Here is an 18118-nt window from a genome sequence, read left to right as displayed (position 1 = left end):
CCGTCTAAAACCACAACCTTGCCATGGCTTCGAGGCATCCTCCGTTTACGTTTAGGATGCACAAGCCCAGCTGTGCATCTCCGTGGGGCTCACGTTGTTTCAGGGATGCTACGTTTGCACCCGCACGCTGATGGTTACTGGGCATCAAAGCCGTCCGTGGGGCCGAAGTTTGGGGGTTTCTTGGGTTTGGGGTTTTTTTTTTCGTTTTCTTGTTTACAGAAACTTCTGGAAGTGAGAGCGCTAATCCAGAACTATGAGAGCGGATGGACTGGGCCCGCCGGCACACCCCAGCGCCGTGCCCGGGGAGCCGGCAGCAGGGCCCGAGCTCTCCTCCGCCCCGGGCCGGGACCGCCGTGAGGCGCCATCGCCCCTCCTCACCGCCATCGCCCCTCCTCACCGCCATCGCCCCTCCTCACCGCCATCGCCTCTCCTCACCGCCGCCGTGGCGGGAAGAGAACTACAGCTCCCGTCGTGCCCCGCGGGGAGAGAGACAGAGGCGAGAACAAACTCTTCGCTGATTGGTTTTCTCTGCCCGCCTCCCGCCAATCAGGTACGCCGCTGGGGGGACAGGGGACGTGCTCCACGCGAGTGAGGCGGGCTAGCGGCGTCCTGGGAGCCATGGAGCAGGACGGGGGCGAGGTGAGCGGCGACGGGCCGGGCCGGGCCGGGGGCTCCTCCAGGGCTGGGGGCGCGGAGCCGTCCGCTCCTACAGCCGCGGAGCTGCCCGCAGGGTGCTGGGGAAAGCCTTGGGGTAGCGGGCTGGGCCGCCCGGTGCCCTGAGGGAGGACGCGAGGCCCCGGCTGGGTTAGCGGGGTAACGGCTGCCGGCGGCCGGGAGGGGACGAGGAGCGCCGGGTCGCCTCCTCCTGGCCGTGGTGGTGTTCTGTCCGCCGCGGCCCTTCGCGTTGCCGGGGGCCGGGCTGGTGCCGGAGGGGATGATGGGTCAGACCCGGGCGGGACGGGCCTCTGCGTCCCCCTCGCCCCCCTGAGGGGGTTGCGGGCGTTGCTGTCTTTGCTTGTCAGCCCTGGGAACTTGTAACGTGTCCGCGAGTTTCATTCGCGTTTGGTGGAAGAGGAACGATCCAAAGATCCTCCCTTCCTACGAGCTGAAGGAAGGTGCACCCCCAGGCAGGGGCGAGGGAGAGATGAATGTGCTTTTTTTCGGAGGAGTTCAGGCCTTTCAGACGCCAGGAATGCTGTCTGAGGATGTGGATCTGCAGGAGAGCAACTCCGTCCTCAGGGAGCCACCTGGGTACCTTGGGTCTGTTTTGTGTGAAAGTCAGGGAGGATGTGGGGAGGTGGCACTGAGCAAAGTCTCATCTTCTGTTCGTGTGTATATAATAATACCCAGGAGCCAGGGATCGGAGGGAGTTTAGCACTGGAAGGTGATGGACTTGCCACTGATCTTTTGTTGTTGCCCGCTTGGATGAACAACTGTATCCTTATGCCTGGTGTGGCTGTTCCAATCTACCTTTCTGTTCCATCACTCCCTGTGCTGATGCTGTCTTCTTGCTGCTCTTTCACGAGTTGCTAACACCTTCTCCCAGCTTCTTTTGTGCTTATTTGGAGCCCAGTTCAAGATTCTTCTGGTCTGAGGAACAATCACTGGATTTCTGTGCTCTTTCTTCAGTCGCTGCCTCTCTGCTCTCTCGCTGTTACATTACAGCAAGTACAAAGAGCTAGTGAAGACGTTTAGTTGTGGAGACATCTGGCTGTAGGCAAAAACATTTAACGAACGTTCTGTTGTCCTGCTGATGCAGCTTCTGAACTGAGGTCAGCTATGGACTATGCAGTTTCCAAAGAACATGAGGTTTTTCCAGAGTCAAGTTTGTCCTGCTGACATCTAGGCTGTACTGATCTTGTGAGCTATGGTGGCTAGAGTGTTCAGCTTTGTACTCTGCGCTGGAAGTTTGCAGTGACTTTAATGTTGATGGTGTCTGCACTGCTGTGCTGTGCAACTGTGTTGGGAGAGACAGTGCCTGGAAGGATGCAGTCTCCTGTCTTCGTCAGCATGGCAGTGTAGTTCCCTGTATTCTTTCCATGTTCTTCTAACTTTTTTCTATGTAGCTGCAGCTCTGTGGCAGTTTGTTTCCTTTTGGGAAGCAGAATGCAGCCTGTGAAATAGCTGTAAAGGGACCTGTTGCGGGGATAGTAGCTTCCCTGCTATGGATTCAGAATCCTGCCTTTGGGGTTGTTACGTGGACTCATTGCTCACCCCGAGGCCTCTCCCCAGTCTAAGAGGGCCCCCTCCGGCAATGAAGGCAGATTTATTGTGGGGTGTGGTGTAAAACCTCTATTTTAAAGCAGACTGGCTCTTTTTTCAGTTGGTGTCTACCTTCTGCCACAAAACTTCATCTTTGGAGCGGATGGAGGAGGAAGGCAATGATGACGAGGAGGATGATGAATTAGACATCTTTGGGGGTTATGACAGCTTCCGGGGCTACAACAGCAGCATGGGCAGTGACAGCAGCTCCTGTCTGGATGAGTCTAGTGACGATGAGGTGGCAGACTGGGAAGCTGGAGAGCTTCCAACCTCTCCTGTGCACCAGCCGTCCATAGGCCGGCTCACAGAGGACAGCGGCTCCGAGCCAGGTACTGCGCTGCCTGCCTGTTCTACCTAAAGGATGTGCGTGATGGAATGAACAAGGGCTGGGGGAGCGGAAGGGTGTATGACTGCACCTTGAATATGCTTTGCGAGCAGCACTGGATTGAGACTGCATTTTCTGGGCTATGTGGGGGAGCTGCTATGTGCCATGAGGGTTAGCTGGACTCAGCTCTGTCCTTGTAGTGCCTCGACCCTGCTAACTGCTCACGTTTTTGTGCCTTCCTTCTCTCAGCTGTGTGCGAGATGTGTGGGATTGTGGGCACCAGGGAAGCTTTCTTCTCCAAAACCAAACGTTTCTGCAGCGTCTCCTGCTCTAGAAGCTACTCCTCAAACTCCAAGAAGGCCAGCATCCTGGCCAGACTGCAGGTAAGTCAAACCCCTGCCTTCTTCCCTGGGGATGGAGCAGGACGTGCCTGTACACACAGGTGGGTGGTTTCTCTCTAAAGATCAGACTGCCATTACCATGGCTTGTTCTTTCTGCCTGAAGTCCCCACAGAGCACATGCCAGATGAATGGTGATGCTTCCTAGAAGCTGGGGAAGGACACAGTTATATTTTACCTGCTGTTTCTTCTTATTCCTGTGAGCGTTAGTGAAAATGCTGAAACCTGAAAATCACCCCAAAGAAGAGATGCATGTCCTGCTGGCCAATTGCAGGGCCTGGCTTCCTCTCCTCTCCTGTGTTACTGATGTTCGTAATGTTGCTTCTTTTGTAGGGGAAGCCACCAACGAAGAAAGCTAAAGTTCTGCACAAGGCAGCCTGGTCGGCCAAGATCGGGGCCTTCCTCCATTCACAGGGCACAGGGCAGCTGGCAGATGGGACACTGACAGGCCAGGACGGTGAGTGTAGTTGAGGTGTGAGGTACAGCTGCTGGAGCCACAGAAATGGGGACACCTGGAGGGCTATAAGCTCTGCAGCCCACTTCCTCATCTCTGGTACACTGCCTTGTACTGAAACAATGTGCGTGGATCGCTCCAACACAAGCTGGCAGGACGCAGGGCACATCTATCTCCCTCTCCCTGCCGGTGCTAACGGAGCCCTGGTGGGTTCCTGTCCATCCGCTATTGCAGCCTCATCCTTGTTCCTGGTGCAACTTGGGCTGAAGCATAAGCTCTCTAGTCACAGTCTTGAGAGCTACTGGCAAAGCTGACTTAAAGGTGCCCTGCTGCTCCCAGCCATTCGCTGCCCCAGTGCCTGTGGGGAGTTATTCACTGATCAACTTGAGCAGCCAGTCACTGCAGCTGAAGGAGTAGCAAGCTGCTCTGTTGGGGTAAAACTGAGCCCCAGGGGGTGGCAGTAGGGATTGATTCCTGAGCATGCTGCTGCTGGAGCAGAGCTGTAGCCTTGGATCAGAAGTGACTGGGTTGAATATCCCAGTGCTTCACTCTGATTTTCCCAGCATCCTCTGGGGAAGCAAGCACTGCTGCTATGACCCTGCAGTGTTGTTGCTGAGAGGCAAAGCTGCTAAGTGGTTTAGCGCTGAAAGGATGCAGTCTCTACTCTCTCCTGAGTGCTTGAGCCCTGGGCTGGATTTGACCCCTTTTCTTGCTCCTCCTGTCCCCCCTTTCCCAAAAGCAAGTGACAGCAAGGATTGATTAAAAATATATTGTGCCTTTTGCGGGGGCTGGTGCCTGTGTGCTTGTAGGATCTAGTTCTCCACCAGGGAAGATGCACTGGAATGCAGAGTCCCTGTGTGCTGGGGCAGAGGGCTTTGTCCCAGACCAGGCTGCAACGTGGCTGCAAACTGTAGTCTAGAGGTAACTGAGTGCTCTGTGCCTCTTCTGTAATCTCACCTGATTTTCTGCTCTCATGTCTGCTTATAGCACTCGTCCTGGGCTTTGACTGGGGAAAGTACCTGCAGGAGCATGGCTTCAAGGCAGCTCCTGTCAGCTGCTTCAAACACGTGAGTTGTTCTTCACTGTGCCTCACAGTATGCGTGGGGCCTGTCATATGCATGGGGCTCCCCTGTACTCCTATGAGAAGTGGTGGGGAGAGGCCTGAGGAACTGGTTATTGAGCCTCAGCTGATGCCAGGAAAGAAGTTGGGATTTCTCACAGCTAAGAATGGGAGTCCCACAGGGGGACCTGGACTTTAGGGGGGAGGAAGCAGAGGGGGACTTGATAGAAGCACTGCTGGTGGTGATGGCCCAGTGCTGGCTGGGGGCAGAATTAGTTCTGACTCAGGGGCACAGCAGAAAGCTCCTAGTTGCCTTTGCAGTTTGTGTGGGTGAGCACGGCACAGGGTGATGTGCTGGGCAGAACTCTGCTTATGTGGGCCTGGCAGTAGCTGCCCCTCCAGCATGTCTGGTTCCTATGATACTGATTTGCAGTCCTTATGGGCCAAGTAGCTGAGACAGATATGTGGAAGAATGGCAGTTCTTAGGTATTATAGCAGCTCTAGCCTCTCTGTGTATTAAGACTCACTTCTTATGTTCCTTTTGAATTGTGATCTGTGATAATACTAACAAAATTTCCTTCTTCTTGAGGATAGGTCAGGAAGGCATGGCAGTTTGATTGATGGTTAGAGATTTTGATACCCTAGAGGAATGGCAGCAGCTACTTTGGGATACTAGGACAGCTGGCAGTAGTTAAGTGTTGCTACACAATGTTCTGCCTTTTGGGATCCTCAGTGAACACCCCAGTGTTGGGACAGTTAGGTTGCATTTCTGCCTGTTGGCAGATATAGAAAGGGTAACACATGCAAGCCTGTGCCTAAGGTGAAAGTGTAGTTGCCTAAAACATGTCTCTGAAAGCTAGAACGAGGGCCTGAGCCCTGCTCTTAACTGTCAACGTCCCTCTCCCAACGTGGCTGCCTCAATCCTTCAGGTGCCGCTCTTCGATCAGTGGGATGATGTGGTGAAAGGGATGAAAGTGGAAGTGCTGAACAGTGATGCCGTGCTCCCCAGCCGTGTGTACTGGATTGCGTCCGTCATCCAGACTGTAGGTATGTCTCCAATGTAATTTCTGACAGCTGGGGATGGCTAACCTCTGAAAGAAGCTTTAGAGAGCCGAGTGTAGCTGGTCAAGCAAAACATCAGCTCTTTGGAGCTCTGCAACGGCTGAGAGATTTTGGATGGTTCTGCCTCCAGAATGGCTGGAGAAGCTCTGATAACCTATGCAGAGCTCTGAAGGCTGTGCTTTAGGGACTACGCCTGTGGTGCCCAACAGGGAGAGGAGAAATGCCTGACCTCTAAAGCCTTTCTCTGGTTGTCTGCTCTGTCCTGGCAGGGTACAGGGCCCTTCTGCGATATGAGGGCTTTGAGAATGATGCCAGCCACGACTTCTGGTGCAATTTGGGCACAGTGGATATTCACCCCATTGGCTGGTGTGCCATCAACAGCAAAATCCTGGTACCACCACAAAGTGAGTTCGGGGCGAGAGGGGTCAGCACGTGCCTGGGTGTGGAGGAGCCTTGGTATATGCCTAGTGCAGTGAGCCAGGTGCTCCCACTGTACGTGGGACCACAGCTCCATTTGTGCTCTGAGTTACAAGGAACAGTTAGTTCTTTGGGAAGCTGGAGACTGCTTGGATTGCTCCCTCCTCATCTCCCTGTGGTTGACCTGGGGGTGTGGGATGCAAAGCTGGTGTCAGACCTATGGACAGAGGCTTATGCCTCTGAACAGGTGGCTGTTCCTCCTGACTTCAACCTTTGGGGGAGCTTTTTGGTCCTACATCCTGGACAGTCTCTGGGGAGCGCACTGGATCGATTCCCTGCTCCGCTGGCAGTTAGGAGGATGCCAGTTTAGCAGAATTCTGGCAAGCTGAGCTTTGCTTGGTGTGACTTATGTGTTTTTGCTCTAATACCACTTCCACATCTAGATCAGTGGAGCTGGATGTCTGCTTGGCCCAGTCTGTTCTGTTAATAGTGATCCCTTGCAGCCAGTTGTGAGGGCAAGCTTGCAGAACAGGGTCTGCCTGAGAGCAGGTACAGGATCTGAATGTGAAGAAGGCCTTTTAATGCAAACGGACTCTCAGAGAGGAAGAAAGGTGTAATGTGGTGCTCTAATTCCTTTGGTCATAAAGATGTGCTTTTTCCCTGTTCATATGTAGCTATCCATGCTAAGTACACTGACTGGAGAAGTTACCTCATGAAAAAACTGGTGGGAGCCAGGACCATCCCAGTGGATTTCCACATCAAGGTAAATGTGGGAGGTTGTCATTTTATGTATGGAAATGAAGCCGAAGCCAAGAGATGTTGTGTGTGTAACATGTCTCTTCTGGTTCTGATCTGTGCAACTCCTATGCGTCCCCTTGAAACCTGGGCAGGACGGGGCAGTGAGACACCTGTCATGATGCTGTGGGTAATGGCACAGCCCCTATGCCCTGTCAGCACAACTGTTTCTCCTTTGGGTCGCAGATGGGCTTTAAAAGCTGTTGTCATGTCAACTTGTGCTGGAAAATACTGGGGATGAGTTTGCTTTTTTTGCTGAAGGGAGAGGCCAATGCAGCTCCAGCCTGGCCTTTCCCTGCCCTGTTTCAGTGCTGGGGAATGGCTCCGAGTTAAAAACCTTTGCCTTCAATGTTGGTAGCACAGCAGCTTGTGGGGAGTGAGAGGAGTGCAGGCTCCCTCAAAGTGCATGGAAGCAGCTGCGCCGTGGCCTTGCCAGCTTTATGGCGCTTGTGATTGTTTTGTGTAGCCTGCGCTGAGGTTAGATCTTGTGGGAGAGAAGAGACTCTTTTGTCACTGGCAACTTTGTAAACCGCAGATAGGGAAGATGGTCCCAGAGACAGCAGGCAGGAAGGCAGATGATGGGTTTTCCTGTGTGCAAGGTAATTGGTGACACTGAGCTGGAGACCTTGACGTACTTGGTGTTTCCCTTGTTGCTCCTCAGAAAGTTGAGAGGATGTTTGTGAATGCTTGTTCCTGGGCTGCAGCCTGTAGCTCAAAGCTCACACCATGGAAGGGAAGTGGTAGAGGGAGACAGATGTTGTCAATATTGTTCTCCCCCCAGCATCCCCACTCCCACCTAATGAACATGAGGTGGAAGGGGGAGACCTTCCCTTAAAAATTCTTCTGATATCAGGTGTAGGCTGGTTTGGATGTCCGAGTCCATTTTGATCTGTTGTTTGTAGTTGCTGCACGGCATTCTGGGATCCTCAGTGCCGAAATGTCAGGTGTTCTTTAAACACCCTTGGGTGTTTGTGGATGGGCTAGGCTGTATCAGCAAACTGAAGATCTCAAAAAAAAATTAGTTAGAAGGCAGCCAGTGACTCTTTTCGTGTGCCTGCGCCTTTGAGTCAGTCTGCAGAGTAACTGGCATTGGAGGTGGAATTGGCAGATAGACCATCATGTTGCTCTACCTCTGATCACAGTAAAAAAGTGAAAATAAGGGCCTGACTTCCTTTAAAGTCAACTGAAAATCCTGTTGCCCTTTGGGTAGCTATGCCTCTAACTTCCAGCCTTGAAACCTTATGGTCTCATGACTGAAAAAGGCACGCAATTCCTCACTGGGTTCCTGCTGAACAGAAGGGACATCTGTTTCTCATGCTCAGAACATTCACACAAGGTACTGGCTGAGCACGGCTGCTGGGCCAGTGTGGGGGTGGCTGTTATAAGGCTACAGCACAGGGGGCACTTAGGGTGCATGTGCCCACCCGTGCTGTCGTGTGTGGGGTTGGCAGCTCCCCATCCCCCTGATGAACCCACTCCCATGCATCCCTTCCCAGAGGTGTTTCCCAGTCAGCTTTGGGCAGCACAGGAGGTTGGCTAAGATGTCTGTGGGGAAAGGTGTTCTCTGAAGTGTTTGGGGAAGGAAAACACCAAGTGCGATTGATATCTCGTCTGTTGGTTGTTGCTAGATGGCGGAGAGCATGAAGTACCCATTCCGGCAGGGCATGCGGGTGGAGGTGGTGGATAAAAGCCATGTGTCCCGGACGCGCATGGCAGTGGTGGACACAGTGATTGGGGGCAGACTGAGACTCCTCTATGAGGATGGCGACAGCGATGATGACTTCTGGTGCCACATGTGGAGTCCCCTCATCCATCCTGTGGGCTGGTCACGGAGAGTGGGCCACAGCATGAAGAAGACAGGTAGGGATCAGGCCACCACAAGCATCTTCTGATTTGCTATGAACTGCCTGGACCCTGCCATTGACACCAGTCTTGACACACTGGCAGCCAGGCAGTTGCCTCAGGACCCGACAGATAAAGTCTACGTAGTCATGTGTCTGCTGCTTTTCCCCCTGGATAGATAAAAGCCCAGTGATCTGCTGCCATAGGTCAGGACAGGGGGACTGTAGGGTTTCTTACCTGAAGCAGATAGTCTATGCCTACAGTGTGAGAATGCAGAGTTTGCAACATCACAGATGTTTATAGTCTTTTTGAGGAAATTCATGCTGGCTTCTGTAAGACTGGATGCCGTCAGGTTGGGTTTTTTTCTGGACTTTACAGAGAGGAATTGTTGATAAGCTTAGACTGGCAGAAAAGACCAAGACTCAAGCCCTGCTGATCCTTTTGGTTGTGTCTCCCTTCCTTGCTGCCTCTCTCTGGTGATTACAGCTGCATGTATAGGTGTCATCACTAGTGCTCAGGAAGCTCAGCCATCTGCTTTTGAGAAAGCCCTGCATCACAGCCTATATTATGAGAAGGTGTAGAGCGACTGACCTGTTCTTTTTATTACTCTTCTCGTGGTCTCTGATCTAGGTCTTTTATAGCAGCTGAGCTCTCACCAAAGAATTAATAACCAGTGTGTTTTCTTACTGCCGTTGCCACAGGTTTCTTAGCTCTCTTTGTTTCTTCCATTCCTCACAGAAGAAAAACGCAGTGACATGGCAAACCATCCCACCTTCCGGAAGATTTACTGTGATGCTGTCCCTTATCTGTTTAAGAAGGTAGGACAAGTTTGCCTTTCTGTGTTGGCCACAGCAGAGGAAGCCATGATACCACTTCCTTCCTTGGGTCTATATATATATTGCTGTGTGGATTTTTGAGGATGGCTCATTTGTCTCTCTTACAGCTAAAGGGCAGTAAGGTGTTTGGGGTGTCAAGGCTGTGGTTGGGCAGGGGCAGGTTAAAATAGAAAGATGGAAGAACTAAAAGACAACAACAGATTGAGGGACTCGATTGAAAGGCAAGCAGTTGCTTGGAGCTTTGAGTTGGAGAGGGAAGATGATTGCATGGGAGAGACCAGTTCCAACAAGGAGCTGGATCATATTGATAAGGACTGAGGTGAGAAGGAGGCTTGCTTTGCTGTGGAGCAGTAGCTGAGTGCTGGGCCCAGTTCTCTGACTGACCAGAGCCTTGGCAGGAGGTTGCTGACACAAACAGAGCATTGGTTTGGCTGCCTCTTTGTATTTCTTGTAATACTTCTTCTTTCCCCTCCCAACTTGGGTTGAGCCAAGTAAAGAAGCTCTAATCCTGTTTGCACTTGGCGCGCTTGGTGTCAGGATGGAACTGTCCCATAGCCCTGACAGCGCATGGTCTCCCTTAGGTACGGGCTGTCTATGCTGAAGGTGGATGGTTTGAGGAAGGCATGAAACTGGAGGCCATTGATCCCCTGAATCTGGGCAACATTTGCGTGGCCACTGTTTGCAAGGTAAGCTCAGTGGGTGGAAGGGGGTCTACTGTGTTTACCTGAGATAACCCAGCCTCTCCTCTGGTCTTTGCAAATGAGTAAGACCGGGTAGGATTTTGCATGAGGGAGAAGAGAGGGCTGTCAAGAAAGGTAGGCAGGTGGTGTGTGGAGGGAATTGGGGCGTTACCTCAGAGGTCTGAGAGGCTGATGAGACCAGCAGTTGCCCATGTGTGCCTAAGTGGATAGCATGAAGATGAGCATGCTTGGTCTGCAAGCTAACTGTCCAGTGTGTGTGACTGGCAGCCACCCTTCCTTCACCCTTGGGCATGCAGTAGGGAAGATTTGTTCTCCAGTTCTTGGCATGCATAAAGAGAGGCCTCTGTAGTGCTGCCTTGAGGAGAGGAAGGAGAGGGGAAGAGTTGTGGGATGACCTATGTGTAGGGAATGGGATGTATCTGTATGGGCAGCATTCACTGGTGCAGGAAGCTGAGGATGGATGTGTCTCCTGCAGTCTCTCTTGATGAGGTGGTAATGAGCTCTACTCTTGTGCTAGTGTTGGGAAGTAAATTGCTTGGCCAGGTTTCCTCAGTGAGGTGTGTTGCATGTCCTGAAGTATAGCATCAACTTGGGCTTTTCCTTCTCCCTCAAGAAGCAGTTTGCCATTGTAGAACCCGAGCAGAGGACTTTGACGCTTGGGGTTTGGCAGGGGGATACTAGGAAAGCTCTTTGTGTCTGTAAAACGTTTCCTTCAGCCATTGCTTGGAAATGTGAAGAGGTTGGGGCAGACATGCCTATCACATTTGGTAGGCACCAGTTACCGTTGAGTGACAGGATGGGACAAGTCTTGTTGCTGTAGGAAGTGGCAAGTCTGAAGGTGGTGCTCTTCCCTTCTGCCCAGTAACAAATTCATGACCTGGCTGGTGTAGGTCTCTGGGCTGCCAATAAAGTCCATTTCTGAAGGAGAATGGAGCTCCTGATTGTTTGTGGCTGAGTCCTTTTCACAAGGTTATTAGTGTTGGTCCCAGTCCTGCAGAAATTGCTGCTTTGGGGATCAGCTTGTGTTGACTAACATATCAGGAGAAGCTACTGCGTGCCCTGGAGCATATAACGTTGCATTTTACTCTCTAGTGGCAATTGTGATCCATCTGGGGGGGTCCTTTGAGAGGAGAGGCTTTAGAGCAAATGAAGCTCTACACTCATGCCCTTCACTCCCATCTCAGGTCCTCTTGGATGGGTATCTCATGATCAGCATTGATGGAGCCACATCTGCTGATGGCTCTGACTGGTTCTGCTATCATGCCTCCTCGCATGCCATCTTCCCTGTCAACTTCTGTCAGAAGAACAGCATCGAACTGACCCCTCCAAAAGGTGAGATTTGGACTCTGCCCTGTGGTACAAACCTGCACGCAGAATCTGCTGGGCTGTGCTTTTCTGAGAGGTGTCAGGTTCAGATGAATCCAAACCACGCGGTCCCAGTCTGCCTGTTTTTGGGGGAGATAGAGCTGGTTCAGAGAGCCAGTCCATCTGAGCTCTGCCCATATACCAAGTCTTGGTACTTTATGGAAGGAAGTAACATCTCCAAAGGGCATTAATGGCATGGTGGTTAGCTCCTGGCGGATCAGTGGGAGAGGTGTACGATCCCCAAACTGAACAGAATCAAAAGCTTAAAGGACAAGGAGGGTGGGAAGGGATAAGTAAAGCCATTGCCGCTTGACTCAGTACTTAAAAGTGGCAGGAATCACCTCTGTTCCTCTTGTATGAAAAAATCTGAGACCAGTCCTGAGCGGAGTCCCTAGGAGTGTTTTTACTACCTCATCTGGCCATACCCCAAAAAGGCCTGCTCTGAATTTCTGTATTGCAACACTTTTATGCAGTGCTATGCTATCTTCCTTTGATGTTCCTGCTGGTGGGAGAAAGATTGGTCTTGGTGGTGTGTTCTGAATATACTTCTTCCTGCCTGCTGCTTCTCCTCACCTTTCTCGGTGGTCTAGATACATTCAGAGTTGCAGCTTGCGCTTTTCTGTATTTGCCTGCTGGAGGGGTGTGCTGGAATGCCATGGAATCTGTGCACTAGATTTATGTCCAAGATCAGGCTGTACGTGCTGGTTCATGAAACTGCTTTGAAACCAGTTGCTATGCCTCCTTCCTGCCTATTCTGCCTTTTCCCCCAGCTGGTCTACCCAGTGACTGCCTTCTTCCCTCTTACCATTTCTTCCTGCTGCAGGGCAAGACGCAAAGACCTTCAACTGGGAGAGTTACCTGGAAAAGACTAAATCAAGACCTGTTCCAGCACGGCTCTTCAACACAGTGAGTGCTGCCAGGAAGAGGAGATGTGTAGGGATGCTTGCAGTCAGCAAGAAGGAGCACAGGAGCTCTGGCTGTCACAGAATGGTTGAGGTGGAAGGGACCTCTGGAGGTCATCTTCTCCAACCCCCTTGCTCAGTCAGGGTCACCTATAGCAGGTTGTCCAGGACCATGTCCAGGCAACTTTTGAATATCTCCAAGGATGGAGACTCCGCAACCTCCCTGGGCAACCTGTGCCAGTGCTCAGTCACCCTCACAGTAAACAGTGTTTCCCGATGTTCAGAGGGAACCAACCTCCTGTGTTTCAGCCTGTGCCCGTTGCCTCTGGTCCTGTCCCTAGGCACCACTGAGAAGAGCCTGGCTCCATCTTCTTTGTACCCTCCCTTCAGGCATTTATACACACTGATAAGATCCCCCTGAGCCTTCTCTTCTCCAGGCTGCACAGTCCCAGCTCTCTCAGCCTTTCTTCATAAGAGAGGTGCTCCAGTCCCTTCATCATCTTCATGGCCCTTTGCTGGACTCTTTCCAGTATGTCCATGTCTCTCCTGTATTGGGGAGCCCAGAACTGGACATGGCATGCTAGTTGTGGCCTCACCAGTGCTGAGTAGAGGGGAAGGATCACCTCTCTTGATCTGCTGGGAACACTCCTCCTAATGCAGCCCAGGTTACCATTAGCTTTCTTTGTGCCAAGGGCACGTTGCTGGCTCCTGTTCAACTTGCTGTCCACCAGGATCCCCAAGCCCTTTTCTGCCAAGCTGCTTCCCAGCCACTCGGCCCCCAACATGTCCTGGTGCCTGGGGTTGTTCCTCCCCAGGTGCAGGACTTTACATTTCCTTTTGTTGAACTGCGTGAGGTTCCTGTCAGACCATTTCTCCAGCTTGTCAAGGTCCCTCTGGATGGCAGCACAACCCTCTAGTGTATCAGTCTCTCCACCCAGTTTTGTATCACCAGCGAACTTGCTGAGTTTGATGTGACACTCTGTCATGTCATCAAGATAATTAATGAAGATGTTGAACAGGATTGGATCCAGTCTTGACCCCTCGAGTACACCACTAATTACTGGCCTCCAACTAGGCTTCATGCCACTAATTATCATCCTCTGGGCCTAGCCACTCAGCCAGTTTTCAGTCCACCTCACTGTCTCCTCATCCAGCCTATACTTTCATTGGCTTCTCTGTGAGGATCTTATGGGAGACAGTGTCAAAAGCCCTCCTGAAATCAGGATAGACAATATCCAGTGTCTCTACTGGGCTGCTCTTTGCTGCCAGTCAGCACTTCTAAGGAGAGCCCAAGGCACAGGAGTATGTACTCTCCAAGTAAAGGCCCTGTTTGGCTGGTTGGGACAAGCAGTGTCATGCCTTTGTGGATGTAATGATATCTTGGTCCCTCTGAGTGTGACCTGTGATTCTCTAGTGTTTCCAGGAGCTGTAGGCTCCTTGTGGGTTCTGCACTGCTTATTGCCTGTGGACATGTGGCTGGCATGTGGGTGGAGGGGGTCTGCATCAGCAAAACTGCTGTAGCACCTGGGCCTGTGCTGGTCTTTCTGATTTCCCAGGGCTATCTCAGCTTAATGGTTTGATCGGGTGTCCCTTAGCTGCTGCCTGCTGCTCCCCCTAGGTCAGGATCTTGTTTCTAAAGGCTGGGCTGAGATTCACTAAGGACACAGCTGGCCTTGTGTCTTTCCATGTGTGCCCCCTTCTGTTACGTGACTGGTTCATTCTGTTGCGTGACTGTGGGCTTGTTCTCTCTCTGCTGGCTTTAAGCTGGAGGCAAGCCTGTTCTAGGGTGCTGGTGGCCAGAGGTGGGTTTGGACTGGGTGCAATGGCCTTGGGTTTCCTTTTTTCATTTTTTCTGCACTCAGGACTGCCCAAACCACGGCTTCAAGGCAGGCATGAAGGTGGAAGCAGTGGACCTGATGGAGCCCCGGCTCATCTGCGTGGCCACGGTGAAGCGTGTAGTCCACCGTCTCCTTAGCATCCATTTTGATGGCTGGGACAACGAGTATGACCAGTGGGTCGACTGCGAGTCTCCAGACATTTATCCTGTGGGGTGGTGTGAGCTGACAGGCTACCAGCTTCAACCACCTGTTGTTCCAGGTGAGTGAAAATTTTACTGTGGTTTCTAACGCTAGAGGCAGATTTCCTCCTGCTCTGTGAGTGGCTCCTCCTTTTTCTGGGCCTCGTAGGGAGGAGAAAATTGCCTCCTTGATTTGCGCTGGCTACCATAAATCTTCCTCTGCTGCCACACATGCTAGCAGCTGGCAACGGGAGGAGTCTGTGTTGGGGAGAAAACAGCCTGAGATTTGAGGTTGGCTCTGTTTTCCCTCTGTACCCCCACCTGCATACCAACAGAGAATTGCTCCCAATGAAGCTGGGTAGAGTTCTAGGTGGTCCTGTCCCTGTACAGCTCCCTTTTACTAAGAGTACCTACAACCTGAGCCGGGTAGCAGGGGGAGCTTGGCCCCTGCTCCCTTTTCTCATCAATTCTATGACTCTGTCTGTAAAAGGTAAGAGCATCCCTCTCAAGTGTTGATTCCTTCCCTTGTCACAGGGAGGCCACTGCCTCACCCTTGCAGATGTTTTCCTTCTTGTCCCAAGCTACGAATCTTGTTTCTTTACTGCCCCTGCCAAATCTCTACTGGGCCTCTCTCCCCTACGCTGCCCCAGCCTGCCGCCCTGGGCCCTCGCCTGGAAGCACAGACAGCAACTGCGCTAGAGCCTTGCTTTCCCCTCAGCTGGTTGTCTTGGGAAGAGGGCATTGGCTCGGGGGGACGGGTGTATCTTGTTTCTCGGTTATGTCACTTCATCCCAGTTACCTACTGGTTATGGGACTTGGCTTTCGTTTCCCTCTCATCTCCATGACAGAGCCCACAACTCCAGTGAAGGCCAAGGAGGTGCCCAAGAAGAAGAAGAAACCCTATGGAAAGAAGAGTGAGTGATGTTTGATTAGTGCCCTCCCGCTCGCTCGCAGGCTGGGCCCAGTTAGAGGAACCCTGTCCATGTCCCGTCAGAGCAGGAGAGAGAGGCCTTGTGTTGCTGTGGATGCCCTCAGTCAGCTGTGGGTCTGACAACACAGCTTCATCCTCCGTCACTGCCCTATTACCTAAAAGAGCAGAGCTGTGTGTGTGGGAAGGATCTGTTCTGCGGTCTGTTTTCTGTTGGCCGAGGTATAGATGGCGCTTGCTTCCAGGCGTGAGGTTGTGCTGCTTTCCCTACTGTGTCCGTGGTCGGAGGGAGACTGTTTGCTGCAGCTGGAGGGTAGCTGGAGAGCAACCCTGCCTGCTTTGTGCTGAGGGAAAGAAGGCCTTAAGGTGGCTGAAGAGGCCAGTAGTGGGGCTGGACCATGTTATTGTTTCATCTTGTCGTTGTCGTCATTGTTGCAGTAGCTGTGGCAAATCATGTGTAGACAGGCAAGAAATTCCTTCCTGGGGGGTGGAGAGGAAAGGACATCTAAAGAATATAAAGACATTCAACTTAAATAAAAACGTCAGCTAAAAATGAAAACATTAATGCTACAGTGTCCATGCCTTGCAGCCAACATGCCTATTGCCTAGGACTAGACCCAGACAGGTAAGCAAAGCTGACTCCAGACCAATTCCAACAGGACCTGCTCCTTGGAAGTTAAGCACATGCTGAAGTGCCTTGCCTTTAATGAAGGAGAACACGGAGGAGCATATTTTGAGGTGTTGACTATAGAGTTTTTCTCCAGTAGGCCATTTCTGTCGAGTAACCAGTTGGCAGCTAATGACCGTGTAGCTTGCTGGTCAGTGGTGCTGGTGCCTGGCCTGTGGTTTCTCAGTGGAGCAGGGTTGCTGATTTTCCAGGAGAGAAGAAACACACTTTTCCCCATGCTCTGTTATCTCTTTGTTAAGGAAAAAAGTTACCTGCCAAAAGCCGCAACATCAAGCAGACTGTCAAGAAGCCTTCCACCCTGAAGATAAAACGAGAAGCAAAAGCTGCCAGCAAGGCTTTGCCAGAGCCAGCACCTGATGAGAGTAAGGGAACGAGTTACGCTACCCAGCAGCCACATGCAACTCTCTCGCGTACGCCCTGCATGCCACTGGCCCTCCCGAGGCCTGTGCTGCCTCTTGGCCATTAAGTCATGGGTGCCCCCAGGCAGGGAAAGGCAGCACCATGAAAATGTCCTTCCCCACTCCTCCAGAGACAGAGAGAGTGGAAGAAAGCCTTTGCCTGCTTTCCCTGGGAAGGTTTGCCTCCTGAGAAGGTTTGGTGGCACCAGTACAGCTAGATACAGTGATACTGCTGATGCCTGCTGAGGGCCTGACTGCCCTACCGAGCAGCCTGGTTGTGTGAGGTCAGTTAGGGAGGAGAGACAAGGTGGACATGTCAAAAGTGTGCTGTCACATCCCAGTCCCCATAAGGGCTGTCACAGCATGTGAACGCACCCCATCGTGCTGAGCATCAAGAAATGTGGTGACCAGAAGAGCATCTGGCAGCTGGGTCACCTGCCAACCCTAATGGGTGCTGGGGAAGAGGGTGGATGAGGTGCTTTGTGCACATGAGGATGGAGCCTCATGAAGGTCCCGTTGCTCACAGAGGTTTAATTTCCCCTGTGCAGACCCAGGCAGGTAGAGAATGGACCACACTGGCTGTTCCTCCCTCTGCCCTAGGAGAAGTTGTTCTTGGGAGCGGGCAGCTGAATGCTGCCAGGGTTTAGCCCCATTCTGATTGCTGCTGTGACCATGGATAGATCTGTGCTAGCAAGACAGGGCTGCCTGTGGTAGGGGACCCTCAAGAAGTGGGCTGAAAACCTGGGGCATTTTGAGTATCTGCGTGAACAGAGCTGGTTCTGGGGTGCTGCAGGTAGAGCAAGGTAGCATGGGTTGATTTTACTTACTTATTTTTCCCTCTCTTTTTCTGTCTCTTGCCAGTCATTGCTGTGCAGGTGAAAGAAGAAACCATCGACCCCTCGATAGCAGAGTTTGGAGCCACAGAGCTTCCCATTCCCATCAGCAGCATAAAGCAGGAGGTCACAGACTGATCCTGGAGTATCCCCAGCTGCCCACAGCAGACTGCGCTTCACCTTGTGGCTCTTTGGGGAATGTCCTGGCAAAGGGAAGCAGAAGACTAACAGGGCCTTCCCTTTTTGAAGCAAACCACCCTGCAATATCATAACTCTGCTTTCCTGATGTGCAAGAAAGTTTCCCCCAGACTTGTAATTTTAAGCCCTGGGAAACAGACTCCAGAAAGGCTGCAGGCACGCTGAGGAGCCTGACCAGGGTGGCTGCTGGGGTTGTGTGTGCCTGGCTTTAAAGGCACCTTTCCTAGCAGGAGCTCCCAATGGGGAAAGAGGCTGCCAGAGCACGAAGGGGTGGTTTGGATTCTCGGCTGTGGCTGGAAGTGGTGAGCTGCAGTCTGAGATGATATGTGCAGGTCACATGCGTCAGGAATTCCACTGCCCTCGTAGGAGGTTGGTGCTGTGCTCCCCGGTCTAGGCCCTGCAACCCTTGAGAAAGTCAGAACAGGAAGAGTGGAAAGAAGTGAGAAAAAAAAGAAAAAAAAGGGATGGTGATGCCTCTTGAGGGAGCAAGAGACCTTTTTGAGTGTCATCATTTCTTGCTTTTTGAACCCAGAACTGCAGAGGACATGGTGCACTGTTTGAATTTTTAATTTTTTAGCAGTCCTACTGTAAATTTCATCTACGATCTGTACCCTAAAGCCCTGCAAATTAAACTTGA

General features: G+C 52.0%; 1 protein-coding gene across 4 annotated transcripts; it reads left to right on the top strand.

The window, feature by feature from the left end:
* The first annotated feature begins 581 nt into the window (after window positions 1-581).
* On the top strand, window positions 582-18118 carry L3MBTL2 (l(3)mbt-like 2 (Drosophila)). Of its 4 annotated transcripts, XM_010562242.1 has the most exons (17): window positions 582-639; window positions 2324-2591; window positions 2837-2970; window positions 3319-3442; window positions 4427-4506; window positions 5429-5546; window positions 5831-5965; window positions 6653-6741; window positions 8402-8633; window positions 9354-9433; window positions 10033-10137; window positions 11337-11484; window positions 12341-12423; window positions 14282-14516; window positions 15285-15350; window positions 16292-16414; window positions 17312-18118. In XM_010562242.1, the coding sequence occupies exons 1-17, from the start codon at window positions 619-621 to the stop codon at window positions 17419-17421; spliced, it is 2151 nt and encodes a 716-aa protein (XP_010560544.1). In that variant the 5' UTR covers window positions 582-618; the 3' UTR covers window positions 17422-18118. The 4 variants fall into 4 exon arrangements, with proteins under 4 accessions (XP_010560544.1, XP_010560626.1, XP_010560708.1 ...); XM_010562324.1 differs by lacking the exon at window positions 15285-15350; XM_010562406.1 differs by lacking the exon at window positions 16292-16414.

This window comes from Haliaeetus leucocephalus, unplaced genomic scaffold (genome assembly GCF_000737465.1).
Source record: "Haliaeetus leucocephalus isolate CR32 unplaced genomic scaffold, Haliaeetus_leucocephalus-4.0 Scaffold0, whole genome shotgun sequence".
Classification (NCBI taxonomy): domain Eukaryota; kingdom Metazoa; phylum Chordata; class Aves; order Accipitriformes; family Accipitridae; genus Haliaeetus; species Haliaeetus leucocephalus.
This window is presented reverse-complemented; position numbering and strand designations above follow the sequence as displayed.